This window comes from Vitis riparia, chromosome 14, assembly GCF_004353265.1.
Source record: "Vitis riparia cultivar Riparia Gloire de Montpellier isolate 1030 chromosome 14, EGFV_Vit.rip_1.0, whole genome shotgun sequence".
NCBI classification, from domain to species: Eukaryota; Viridiplantae; Streptophyta; class Magnoliopsida; order Vitales; family Vitaceae; genus Vitis; species Vitis riparia.
The window spans coordinates 21,518,290-21,530,988 of NC_048444.1; the positions used below are offsets into that span (position 1 = coordinate 21,518,290).

At 32.7% G+C, this 12,699-nt stretch overlaps 1 protein-coding gene across 5 annotated transcripts; it reads right to left on the reverse strand.

The window, feature by feature from the left end:
* Positions 1-2,799: 2,799 nt before the first annotated feature.
* Positions 2,800-9,901, reverse strand: LOC117931090 (protein tesmin/TSO1-like CXC 3). Of its 5 annotated transcripts, none has more exons than XM_034851955.1 (11): positions 9,702-9,901; positions 8,714-8,874; positions 7,845-8,613; positions 6,201-6,483; positions 6,005-6,125; positions 5,853-5,927; positions 4,464-4,644; positions 4,281-4,376; positions 4,137-4,203; positions 3,576-3,729; positions 2,800-3,495 (listed from the first exon to the last, which is right to left on the reverse strand). In XM_034851955.1, exons 1-11 carry the CDS (start codon positions 9,750-9,752, stop codon positions 3,111-3,113), a joined length of 2,343 nt encoding a protein of 780 aa, XP_034707846.1. In that variant the 5' UTR covers positions 9,753-9,901; the 3' UTR covers positions 2,800-3,110. The 5 variants fall into 5 exon arrangements, with proteins under 5 accessions (XP_034707846.1, XP_034707845.1, XP_034707844.1 ...); XM_034851954.1 differs by having other exon boundaries at positions 6,201-6,495; XM_034851953.1 differs by having other exon boundaries at positions 6,005-6,480; positions 9,702-9,900.
* Between the last annotated feature and the right edge of the window lie 2,798 nt (positions 9,902-12,699).

Consider the following 12,699-nt stretch of genomic DNA (forward strand, 5'->3'; position numbering starts at 1 on the left):
AAAAATCAATATATATTAAAGTAAGTTAGATCCAATCCATCATTACTAGTGTATTTCATTTTCATCCCTTCCTTTTTACTTCATTTGATACTTAGTAAAGTTGACTAAATATTTGTGTGTACAACACGAATGTGACCAATACTCTTTGTTACCACACTCATAATAATTCTCAATATTGTTTCACTTGCGATGATATAATGACTTGTTTTCTTAATCAACTTTCACTTTAGTATTAATAATCGAGAGAGATTTGTATTTTCTTTTAAAATTAACACTATATTATGTGAGATTAAAGTTTGATTAATTTCGATTTTGATGATAACAAAACAAGATTTTGAACCAATAGTTTATTTTAAATGTGTTTAGGCAAGATGACTTCCAAAATGTCAATATAAAGTCAAATCAAGAAGAAGAAGAGGACTTTAAAGAGAAGATCAATCAAGACTTTTCTATAAGATCTCGTCATGTTGTTGGTGCACTAGGATCATGTGTTATTTTTTAATGATTTTATAAAAAGAATGAGATTGATTGTTTCAAGGATAAAAACCTATTTTCCAAGATGCATTTCATAATTAAAAATGATTTTTCAATCTTAAGTTTTTATATTGAAATAATTTGAGTCATTAAAGGTCATTTATGCATCATTTCCTCCCTTTCTCCTTTGATTTTTTTTTTTTTACAAGTCGTTGACCACTAGGTTAACCAATTGAACCAATAAGTTGATAAGTTGAACTAATAGGTCGATTGGTTCAATAAAAATTTCAATTGGCAGAAGCTTGTCTCAATTGATTGAGGTATAATATTGACCAGTCGAGGTTTAGTTGAATTAGTTGTTAGACCGATCGAGCTCTTATGACCTAATAGTCACTATTTACACATTATGCCACCCAACAACTAGTAGCAGTTTTGATTAGTTGGTCGACCATAGAATCCCAAATTGTGCTTGACAACTAATTTGGGTTCCAAACTTCTATATATATATATATATATATATATATATATATATATATATATATATATATATAAAAGTCCCAAACTTCATTATTTTGTAAGGTTAACATCCCAAAATCATTTTGGAATATATTTGAGCTTTGAGAGTGTCTTTTATTGCACTTTACCTGTATATTCATTTAGTGCACCTCAATTCTAGTTTATCATATATCATTTGAGTCTAAGTTTTGTATTAGGATTTCATAAGTTTAATTCTATATATTTTTTGTAACCTTTGTGAGGTGAGCTCAAGTATGGGGTATCACTTGAGGGAAAAATCTAAGTGTGATGTATTAGTTAATGTTTGTCAAGTGTGAGGTATCACTTGGGAAGTTAAAAAATGAGGCTTTTCTTGAGGAATTTTGTAGTACCCATTGAAGCCAATGAATCTAATTGTAAAGCTTGAAGGTTTGTGTTAGAAGCCTTGATATAGTGAAACATCAAGCTTAAAATTGAAGCTAAAAGAGAGTTGATGTAGGTTAGGTAGTGCTAACCACTATAAAATCTTGTGTTTGCATTCTCTTCCCTATTTTATTTATATGTAATTGTTTTTCTATTATATTTATTATATATTTACATATAAAAATATTTGGCATTCATATAGTTTGAATTTGCAAAAAGAAACCATTTGTTTTACCTTAGGTTGGTATAGCTAGAATCCTTACACATTAGTTTAAAAGATGAAATTGCTTTCTTGTGTGGTTTCGGGTTATATCAATATATGAAACTTCTTTTCTTTGCATAGCTTTAGGCTATGAGAAAAATATAAAATTATCTTTATATAGGTTTTGTCTATAAGTAAAATTTAAAATAATTTTCACATAATTTCTAGTTATAATTTACAAATAGCTTCTAATTATAATAATGATTTTTACATAGTTTCAAACTGTAAAAATAATTTTTGTATACATAATAATTTGTATATGACATGTGACAATGATGATATTAAATGAGATTTATACATAGCTTTTGGCTAGGACCAACAAAATAATTCATTATATTACTTCCTGTTATAATTTGAAAATAATTTCTCACTATTATAATGATTTTTACATTGTTTCTTACTATAAGAATGATTTTCATATAGCTTCTAACAACATAATATTTTGTACATGACATCTAGCAATGATGGTATTAAATGAGAATTGACCAAGTAAAAATAATTTACCTATTAACTATATATAACAAAATCAATATTAATAGAAATTTGTAATATCTATTTTTTTATTAATAATCCCGAATTAAAGATAAAAAATTTACCTTCAAAGCAATTTATGCTGATAATATATTATAAAATGAGAATAAGCAAAATGCAGATTATAAAGAAGAATAAAGAAAAATATATAAATACCTTTAAAAAATGTATAGAGGAGGAGAGAATAACAAAACGAAGCAGGAGAACTACTTACTCGAGTAGCATCTTTTATAGGCTTTATAAATGACTTCCATTACTCATCTTTAACGTAGTAAATCAAAATTTATGAAATGAACTTTAATAATGATTCTTCGCCTCATTTAATTTGTTACTTTGCTTTTCATTGTTTGTGTAAGAAACTTAGCATAAAGTCAGAATGATCTTGTAGGCACCCTACAAGCCAGGCGGCCAAACAGGGAACATGCATTCAGTAGGATGAGTGCTTTTACCAAAACAGTAAACATCAATGGCAAAGCAACAATGTTTTGGGCCAGTGTTGGGACTTATTTCTCCTGGTTAGTCAAGGTTACTTGATCCTTGGGATTCCACAAGCACCGAAGCTCTATTAGGATGTACACAACAAAGGTGTCTAATAGCAAATTTCACAAATAACCAAAGATCAAAGAAAGGTTATAATAGAATAAGAACTTACTCAACTACAGTAGTGAACTAGAAAATACAGTATTATTACACCAAAGCCTTCGATTCAACCTACTGGTACAACATAACATATCTCTGCACAAACTAGATACTGAAGGGAAAATGCCTTTTATCAACTAGATTCACAAAACAACCGAGAAAACTAGAAGTGCTTCAGGAGTGATTTCTATTTTACATTGACAGTTGGATAATACCAGTGGGGGAGGTACTATCATATACATACTGGAAAACAAACCTCAGCCTCATGAGGAAAATTGAAAGCGCTTCACTGGGTCTTTCCTGGGGAATGGTCACTACTGTCCTGGCAAGGATTGAGAGATGGGAATGATGGAATAGATCTTAGAATCAACTTCCTTCCACTCCTCCAAGCACGAGTTGACCCAATCTTGTGATGAGGAGGTGAAACCCTCTTGCTGTTTGGAGAGGTAGACTTCACACCACCAGCAAGAGTGCAATTGCCTTGCAGGATCTCTGGAGTCTCATCTTCTGGAATCATCTCAAGATGCTTCTCAAACTTTGGCAGGCGGCAGATGAAACCTGATGGTCCAAATTTTTGACTGGTATACATTTGAGAAGATGATCCAACCGATAGTAGAGATGATTGTGGGGGCTTCCCACCACCAAATGTAAATGGCAGTTGAACCAGAGGTCTGAAAAATGAAATAATCTTTTAAGAACCAATTTAGAATGAAATTAGAACACAGAAACGAAAAAATAACAAAACGAGAACCTGCTAATCTCAGAAGATGGCGTTACTGGAGGAACAAGATCTGAATGCTCCTCTTCACCCCTCAGGACTACATCATACTGTGAACTTGTGTCCAATGAATTCTTGTCACAGGTCTCTTCTGTTTCTTCCTCATCTAGTTCAGCTTCTTCTGTTCCTGTTGAATCAGATGAAAAGCAAAACTAGAAGTCTAAAACAGAAACTGCATGTGCTGAATGAGATAAACAGAAAGAGAATTTAGATGCTTTTCTAATAAAACATGGTAAAGTTTGAAACCAAATGAAAAGATGAATTAACCATGTAAGAGTCCATTTAGAAGGTAAGCAATATACATTTTTGGGCTATGGGAAATAGAACTCGGTAATGACAAAGGCCAAATAGAGACATAATACCAGCCCATTTATAGGTAAAAAGGCAGGAACCATGTTGGAAACAGGTCCACGTTAATTGGAAGATAGCTTCATGGAACTAACTTCAGGAATTCCATGGGTCACAATATAAATGAAAGTAGTGCAATTGGTTAAGATCTCAATTGCATCTTTAAAGCAGCAGATAAACACTCACCATCCTTTCGCCCAAAAGTATTTTTACATCCTTCACACCTGCAGCTGATAGAGCATCCTACTCCACCCTTTAAACACAACCAATTAAGCCCATATCAGATGGTAAAAGAATGGAAAGCATAAAGAATGAGCTAGCGGATAAAACCTGAAAGCATTCACAGTATTTCTTTAAACAACTTGATTTTTTACAGTTGCATCCTCTCTTATGTCGGGCTGAAGCTGGAGTCTTGTTAGATTCGTCCTGCATGAGCAAAAAAACAGTGCACTCATGATCAAAGAGTGACAAATTACCAGATCACTAAAATTTTAGTTGGGGATAATTTCTTACCCCAAATTCTGGAACATAATCAGAGCTTCTAATCACTTTAGGAGCAAATGCAAGTGGGTTGCGAGATTCAATCTGTTTACGAGTTTGCAGGACAGTGTCTTCATGAACAGGCTTGTTAAAGCAATCTTGACATGAGCAAGGCTCAACACAGTAGAGACCAGCAGCAAAGCATTCACAATAACTGCATTAGAGAACATGAATGAAAAATTTGAGCATAATCCCAATAGGGAATGAAACCTACCATTCATGGTGTAAATTTATATGGTGACGACAAATAAATTGCAACATAAATAGACAATGCAAGACAATTTGCTAACAGAATTGAAATAAATAAGATTCCATGATCATAATGCATAATTGAAAAGCAACTTTAGAATACCATTTTTGGAATGACTGAATAAGAAATACAAGAAATTTAAGAAGAATATTTATAAGTTCATATTGTTCCACCCATGGGTGAGAATAAGGTCAGTTCAGTCTTTTCTGAACCTGGTCCACAACATCAAAATGGAAGCATGAAGTTTCAATCCTGTCTTACTATCTGCATGCTCTTTTTGAGCTATAGATGCCTGTTTAGAGGCATAATAATTTTTTTTTACAAGATTATAAGCAATATAAATTCAAGACTTCTATGCAGGCATCATACAAATATTTTGGAAAATTTCCTATACGCAAAGGGAAAATCAAGGCAGTCATCAATTTGCATCCAGTAACTGAAAAATAAAATTGCATTGTCTGTATGGCATTTCTCATTTCTTCTGATTAAAGCATCAACCAACTTCAATTGCTTTGCCATAAGCATAAAATTGGCCTTAACAATAGTAATGGATTCTTCCCATTTTAGGGAAAGTTAAATAAATGTAGAAGCGAGGTCACCAGGGTCATAAGGTGTAGTCCACATACCACTGCAGCTTAAATTTTCAAAAGCATCACATTTGTCCACCTTTCAAGTAAATGAAAAATAACAGATGTATGTATGAAACATCAATTTAGAACACCAACTATATTACAGCAAACCATGAGTTCTTAATCGCAAGGAGGGGAAGGCATACTGGTCAATTCAATGATTACCCCCCTATTGGAAGCTGCCAGCAGGGGAAAAGTTTCAGCTAAATCTGGTTCCAATTAGATTTGACTTTGAGCGTCAAAGGCTGAACCCTTGACCAGATTTGGAAACAAATTTTTCCCAAACGTTAAGATTATCATGTGGTTGTTCATAGGGATAGATTACATGTTATGTCTAATTTGCATTTCCATTTTAAGATGAAGATTCAGAAAACCAAATATTATAAGGACTGTTAACTAGCAAAAGATGTGCCTGCAATCAATTGATGAATAACTAGCAATGCTGGCCTTGGACATGAATGTGAATAGAGGTGATAAACTTACAGCTTCAAGCATTTTGACTTCTTACAGTTGCAGCGCTTACAGGCCTCATTTTCCGCAGCTTGTTCCGACCTGCGCCTGCAAAGCACGATACTCAAAAATGAATTCAGATGGATGAGAAATAGTAATTGCACCTATAGAAATAGGCAATATACCTCTTCCTTTTTGGACTACCATGGTTAAACTCTTCGCTAACTCCAAATTCTGATGTCTGAGAAGCATCTTCGGTGGCCTGAACTTCACTGTCAAATCGAACTAAATCCCTTTCCAAAAGGTCTGGAGTCAAGGATTTGTTTAGAGGTGTCTGACCTAATGACATAGAATTCAAAGAGGGGATGGATCTTGACATACTTATTGGTTTCCTTTCAGAAGCCAAAGGCTCATGCTTAACAACTTTATTACCATCCTCTGCAGTGGTTGCAAGAGCATTCAAGTGCAAACCAATTCCAGCTAACATGGATGATGGATGAATATTTCCAGGCTTAAATGGCATGAACTGCTTTTCATCAGAGGAAACTTTACCATCGGATTGTGATGAGGCTGAAGAACCACTATCAGAATTGTATATCAATTTCTTTTTATGAGCTCCTGTCATCTCATAAAGTAAACAGCGCCTTCGTATACTAAGCTGCTGCTGAGAACCAAGCTAAAAATAAATAAATAAATTGACTGATGAATAAATACGAGTTCAAAATATACAATATAGGCACTTTAGGTTGTATGAGAAGAAAGAATATAATAACCAGTGCGACAATGAGTGGAAAAAAAAAAAGCTATGAAAAGAATACAAAAACACACACAAAGCCAAAAAATGAAGCAGGAGAGGGGTTGCACTCCTTATTACAATTACTGCATATAATATACTAGGCCCCTAAATATAGAACAGAAAAGAAACTGCTTCTTTTGATTTGGCTATTAATGGAATCATAGACTGAAGAAAGAAGCTCCAACAAAAATCTTTTTGCCTGACTTTAAATGGAATTTTCATTTTGCAATACACTTAAAGTACATGTACATGGTATGACAAACCAAGAAATTTATGCTTCACAATATAAATAAGAACAAAAAAAAAAAAATCAATTTTGTTCATTACAACATCATTATTAATAGATGGCAGAACTTTCACTTGTCTCATTTGGAACCATGAAGTCATGAAAAAAATTGACTAATGGCTTGATTCCCCAAGTTGACCTTCTATTTCAGTTCATTTTACCACAAGATTTAGGGAGAGCCTGTTCAAGATTTACCCCTATTTGTGATGTCAACAATTTGTTCTAGAACTAAACAAAGTCAAGTATTCATGATATTTCAACAGAAATACTCTTGGCTTTAGTTACTTTTATAAACTACATCATATTAGTTGCATTTCAACTGTGGATCTAAATCAAATTGGTACCTCATGGTGAATGCCACCTATCAATCAAAATGAAAACTATAAATTGCAATTATGCCAAAAGTTGAATTTGATACGATAGATTTTCCATTGGCAAAGATTTTTGGTTGGATAATCATATAATTCATATACTGAAATTGCTTTTAGCTTAATAGGTTTCAGTTTGATCTTCAATTCATTTTCCAGTTTAAAGTTCACACTCTAGGTTATTAACCATAAATTCCCAAATAGTAGAAGATTCCACGTATTTTCCGCTTAAATGGTATAGAAATGTGGGAGATGCCTTAGAATATGTGCAATTTGTAGGTTACTTGACAATTAAAATGAAGGTATTGCATTAATATCCTACCAAGTCTTTAAACCCTGAGTAATTGAGCCTGTTAGATCTTGAACATTCATGATGCCATAAATAAGGTAAAGCTTTAACAAGCTCTCTCCAAGTAAATAAAACATCAGTAAAATGCCAGCTTTGAGAACCAACCGCATTTAAAAGACTCAAAGGAGAAAAATCACATACAGAATTAACACATTCAAGATATACCGCATGGGCACATTCACAAAAACATACATTATGCTACAAATATAATCTTGAGTTTTTTTACCTTGCAGCTGGACTGCATGCACTTTTTGCCCTTCTTGTCATCCACTTTTTCAGCCCTTGAATCACTAACAACTAGTTCGTCCAGTAGAGTGCTAGAAGGTACTGCTGATGTTTGATCTATTTCTTTTATCTCTCCAACATCTCTTGATTTAGTAACTGTTTCTTCAGTTTCACATTGTTCATAAGAATCAACAGAACCAATAGATAGTGATTTCTGTAAATCATCAATTTCATCATGAGGGAGTTGTAGCACAGTTGCAATAAAGGAGTATGTCCCAGGATCCACTGTTTTGTGATCCTGTACCTCAGAATGCTCTTTGCTGATGGAAGAATCAAATATCAACTGATCAGTATCATCAGAAATCAACTTCCCCCAATCACATCCTGCTGCTTCCTTACTTTCCCCAATTTGACAGATTCCACGTAATTCTGTTTCAATTTCAAATGACTGTTGTCTCTCTTTTGAGACACCTTGAACAAAATGAACACGTGAAGCTGGCCTGCCTGCCACTTCTGGCACAGTTTCTGTCTCAATATCATTGTGGGGAATTCTGTTATCCTCCGGACTAGTGCAATCATATTTCAGGGATTGTGGCAAGCCAGTATCTGATTTTGGGTCTTTGTTGGATGGATCTATAGTAATCCCCGTATCTGAACTCCCTGGATCAAGATAATCCAATTGATGAACAGCATCCAAAACACCTTCACTTGTATTTTCATCATTATCACAGCGAGAGAACTCAGGTTTTGATGGGTCTGTAAATTGTTGCCTGAAACAAAAACAACAGACACTAATGAAGTCAATCCATGAACTACGGCTAATATGGATTTAATTTAATTCAGTGCAGAAAAATGGAGAAATTAAATTACCTTCTTAAGAATCTTGATTCTCTCTGGGGATTGATATGTGGTGAAGTAAACACAGATGATGGAGATGCAAAACTAAGTGAGCTGAATGTCTGATCAGTGGGTATGGACTTGACTGGCTTAATAGGTGAGAGACTGTTGATGTAATTAAAGACAGGAGAATCCTGCATATGGATAAGGATTGTTTTTTAGGGCATGACCTTCTAAACCCACTAAGCAATGGGAAAAATAAAAAAAGAATCATCAGAAGAGAATAGATTTCAAAATCTAAGCAAAAGTCCACACATTTGCCTTCAACTAAAGAAAGAAAGACCATATTTACCATAACTGAGATCTGAAAAGGACGCAGAAGGCGTATTTTTGAAATTATTTGTATAATACCTCATTAAAGAAACTACCAAATATTCCAACCAGACCAAACATAGACAGAAAAGGTACAAATTTTGTTTTCAAGATAATCACCAAGCATGCATGAAGAAGTTTCTATGCATATAATTTTTTGACTCCCATACAAGGCTGTGGTTTTGAAAAGACCCAGTAACTTTATTAAGCATTTGAAGGAAATTTCCGATCAGAAGGACATGAACAGAAAACAAAAGACAAATTAATTCATAGAATCACATCAAATGTTCAAGCTAAATCACAGGGAAAAGAAACTTGAAACTGAAACAAAACCCCAAGAAAACTAATATACACTATCAGGAGAAATTCCAAAATACCCCTGTTCTATCCCCCGAAAAACTATCGAAAAGAAAAAAATGTAGCTTAAAACCTTAAAACTTTCCTCCCACTCAATTGAGCCATAAAAATAGCTCATTTCGTTCAGTTTGCCAGATTCTCCAGAAAAAAAAAAAAAAAAAAAAATCAGTAATAAAAATTTTTCTTTCCTTTCTCTTTTCCTCAATTTTCTTCGCGACCGGAAGGTAACATAAGAGAAGAGTGGGGAAAAAAAGGAAAAAAGAAAAAAAGAAAAGTAGGGTTTAGAAATCACCTCATATTTGGAAATAGGAGTTGCGATCTGGTACTTCTCTGGTGTATCCATCTCCAGAGAAGCTCGTAGAGCACTTTCACATCCCTATGTTTCTCTCAATTTCCCTCTCTGCAACTTTCTCTTCCATTTTCTCGCAGTTTCTCTTAGTTTCTTTCAGTCAAGAATTCAACTAGGCGGGAAGGCGGGAACAGACAACATTTTTCTCGTGTCGATAACCCCACCCTACGTTAGCCACCTGGTCCACTTCTATGCTATTCTCACAAGTCGGTGAGACTGCTTTGCTCACGCCTCCTTTATCAACCACGGACTTCTGCCAGGCTTGCCTTCATTTCAAGCGACAGCTTTGCCAGTTGGGCTGTCACTGAGTATGGTCACAGCCTTGTGAAAGTTTGTTGTCTGTCAGCCTTATCTTTTGTCTATATTTGCCAAAAAAAAAAAAAAAAAAAAAAAAAAAAAAAAAAAAGCAGCTTTCAAAATATTTTCTATAACCTAAGAAACTCCATCTCTCAATCTTTTAAGAGTATTCTTGAAATTAACTTTCTTATGGTCTAAAGTTCAAGGATTTAAGTTATTAAAATATCAATATGGTTTTCGAGGTGATCCACCAAAGACCACAAGGAGTGTTATATCAAGGACATGAACAAAGAGTATAGGTACTAATAGTATAAGACCCTCGAGAGTAGGAACATCTGGTTATATAAATATGTATATCTTCTTCTCATATTTAATAGATTATTTGTGATTAATAAACCATCCATCGTTTTTTATACCAAGGGGCTTCTAGGTAGATTTTTCATAAATTTTGTGTACTCTCTATAATTGATTTTTATTGTTCATGTAATTGATCTATTTTTACTCGTTATCGGTGTATTTGTGAAAACAATTAAAAAATCATGATAAAGATTATAACTTTGGGGATATTTTACAATTGAATTCATCGACTCTAATAGGTATTACAATCTATTCAAGTTTTTGACCAACTTAAAGTTAATTTCACTCAAGAAAGAATAAAGAGATGGAGTTTTAATGTTTGCGATCCTAATATAAATATAGCTTTACTAAAGAGTTTGATAATTTGTCGATGAAAGCGACTCATTTTATTATTTCTTTCCAAAAGTTTATATAAGAATGTATTTTGAACTATACAAAGAGAAGAATAATAAATATTCTAAAATTAAGGAAAATAAACATTATTTCCTAAATTAAGATAATAAAATATTATTAATATTTAATTGCTATTGATTTATGGAAATATTGACTAAAGTGGATGCTTAACATTCTGTGTCCTGTCATTCTATATCTTGTTATTTTGTATCATCTCTTATTTTTTCTCTTAACATGCCCTTTCAAGCTAGAGTAAGAATAAATATGGATGCTTAGCTTGTCTTAAAAGATGATAAAAACATCCTTTGACAAAGACTCAATAAAAACTTAAAATTATTATCTTTTTTTTTTTTAAAAAAAAATTATCATTATCAACCATTCTGACTATGACTATATTATCCAAATAAAAATGTGTGCATACTCTAAGAATATTTTCTCTCCTTTTTTGTAGTGAGTGATTGCTTATGTCCTTAAATAGCTACTATGAATTGGCTAGAAAGGTATGGTAGTTGAAAAAAAAAAAATTCATACATATTTAAGTCAAATTGACAAACTTTGTCTTAGTCTAAAATTGACTTTTGATTGTAATGAGATTGTCGCATATATTTTTAAAGTCTCTTAAATATTCTTGAGTATATCATTTTTTTTCAACTGGTATAAGAAGCAATTGTTCTTTAAGAGAAGTTCATACCTCATACACCATGTCAACACCAATGATTATGCTTAAAACGTCTTCTTTCATGGTTCCAAGAACTCATGAAGTGACAAATTTATCATTGTCAGTTGATAACTAATATCGTAGGATATGACTTTTGCTTCCCTCATCATCTTTAATTTCTTTAATAAGTTTTACTCTACCTAAGAAATGTTAAGGAACACTATGCCACAAACAAAGAGGATGATTTGATTTCATCATAGAAGATAATTTGTGGTTTTTGGCTTGATTAAAATCAAACTAGAAAGAACATTGATGAAAGGCTAGAATACCGAAGCCAACAAGTTAAGAGGATGATTTTATTTCTCGATAGAAGGAAATTTGTGGTGTTTAGTATGATTGTAATCAAGCTAAAAAGAATATTAATGGTAATGTAGAATGACAAAGAGCTAGAAAGCTTGAATATTAAAATTAATTTATTATTATTGAAGAGGAAGACATGGTTTGTGAAGGTAATCAAGCCTTTTATGACATTCACCTACTTTTGGAGAAGGCTTAAGTTCGATACTCCTCCCCTAGATTTAATACCATAGAGAATTTGATAATTTGTTGATAGAAATAGTTCATTCTATTATTTCTTTCTAGAAATTTATCCAAGAATGCAATATAAATTATACAAAGAAAGGAATAATAAATATCAAGAAAATAAATATTATTTCCTAAATTAAGAGAACAAAATATTATTAATATTTTATTGCTCTTAATTTATGGAAATATTGACTATGTCAGTCCTCTTTTATTCTTTTTCTTAATAATATTATTTTCTAAATTAAGAAAATAAAATATTATTAATATTTAATTGTGATCTATGAAAATATTGATTGAAAAGGATTGTGTCTTACTATTTTGTGTCCTCTTTTATTCTTTCCCTTAATAGTCACAATACACAAGAATATTAGGATGAATTTCAAGGGTGCACTAAAGGAATCGACAAGTTTGCATGCAGTGCACTTAAATGAAGAGCTTTGAAAGAGAGAAAGTAGTTATATATCTAATCATTGCAATTGTTCTTTTATCAATAAATGCAATGAAACTTTTCAATTCATAGTAAACAACCTCAAGCGTATAAAACAACACAACAAGGCCTTTTCTGATTAAGCTTTGGTTTAATCGATTGACTAGTCGTTGATGCATTTGATGCACAACATATGATCATTAGTGTTTTTAAGGTTCAACTGG

What these genes read in the sequence shown, in the direction of transcription:
- LOC117931090 (XM_034851951.1), bottom strand. Translation starts at nt 9,752, where the DNA reads ATGGATACACCAGAGAAGTACCAGATCGCAACTCCTATTTCCAAATAT. An exon ending in AAGTCAAAATGCTTGAAGCT is followed by an intron (nt 4,645 to 5,852) that starts GTAAGTTTATCA and finishes TCTCTAATGCAG; the next exon opens with TTATTGTGAATGCTTTGCTG. An exon ending in ATTATGTTCCAGAATTTGGG is followed by an intron (nt 4,377 to 4,463) that starts GTAAGAAATTAT and finishes TTGCTCATGCAG; the next exon opens with GACGAATCTAACAAGACTCC.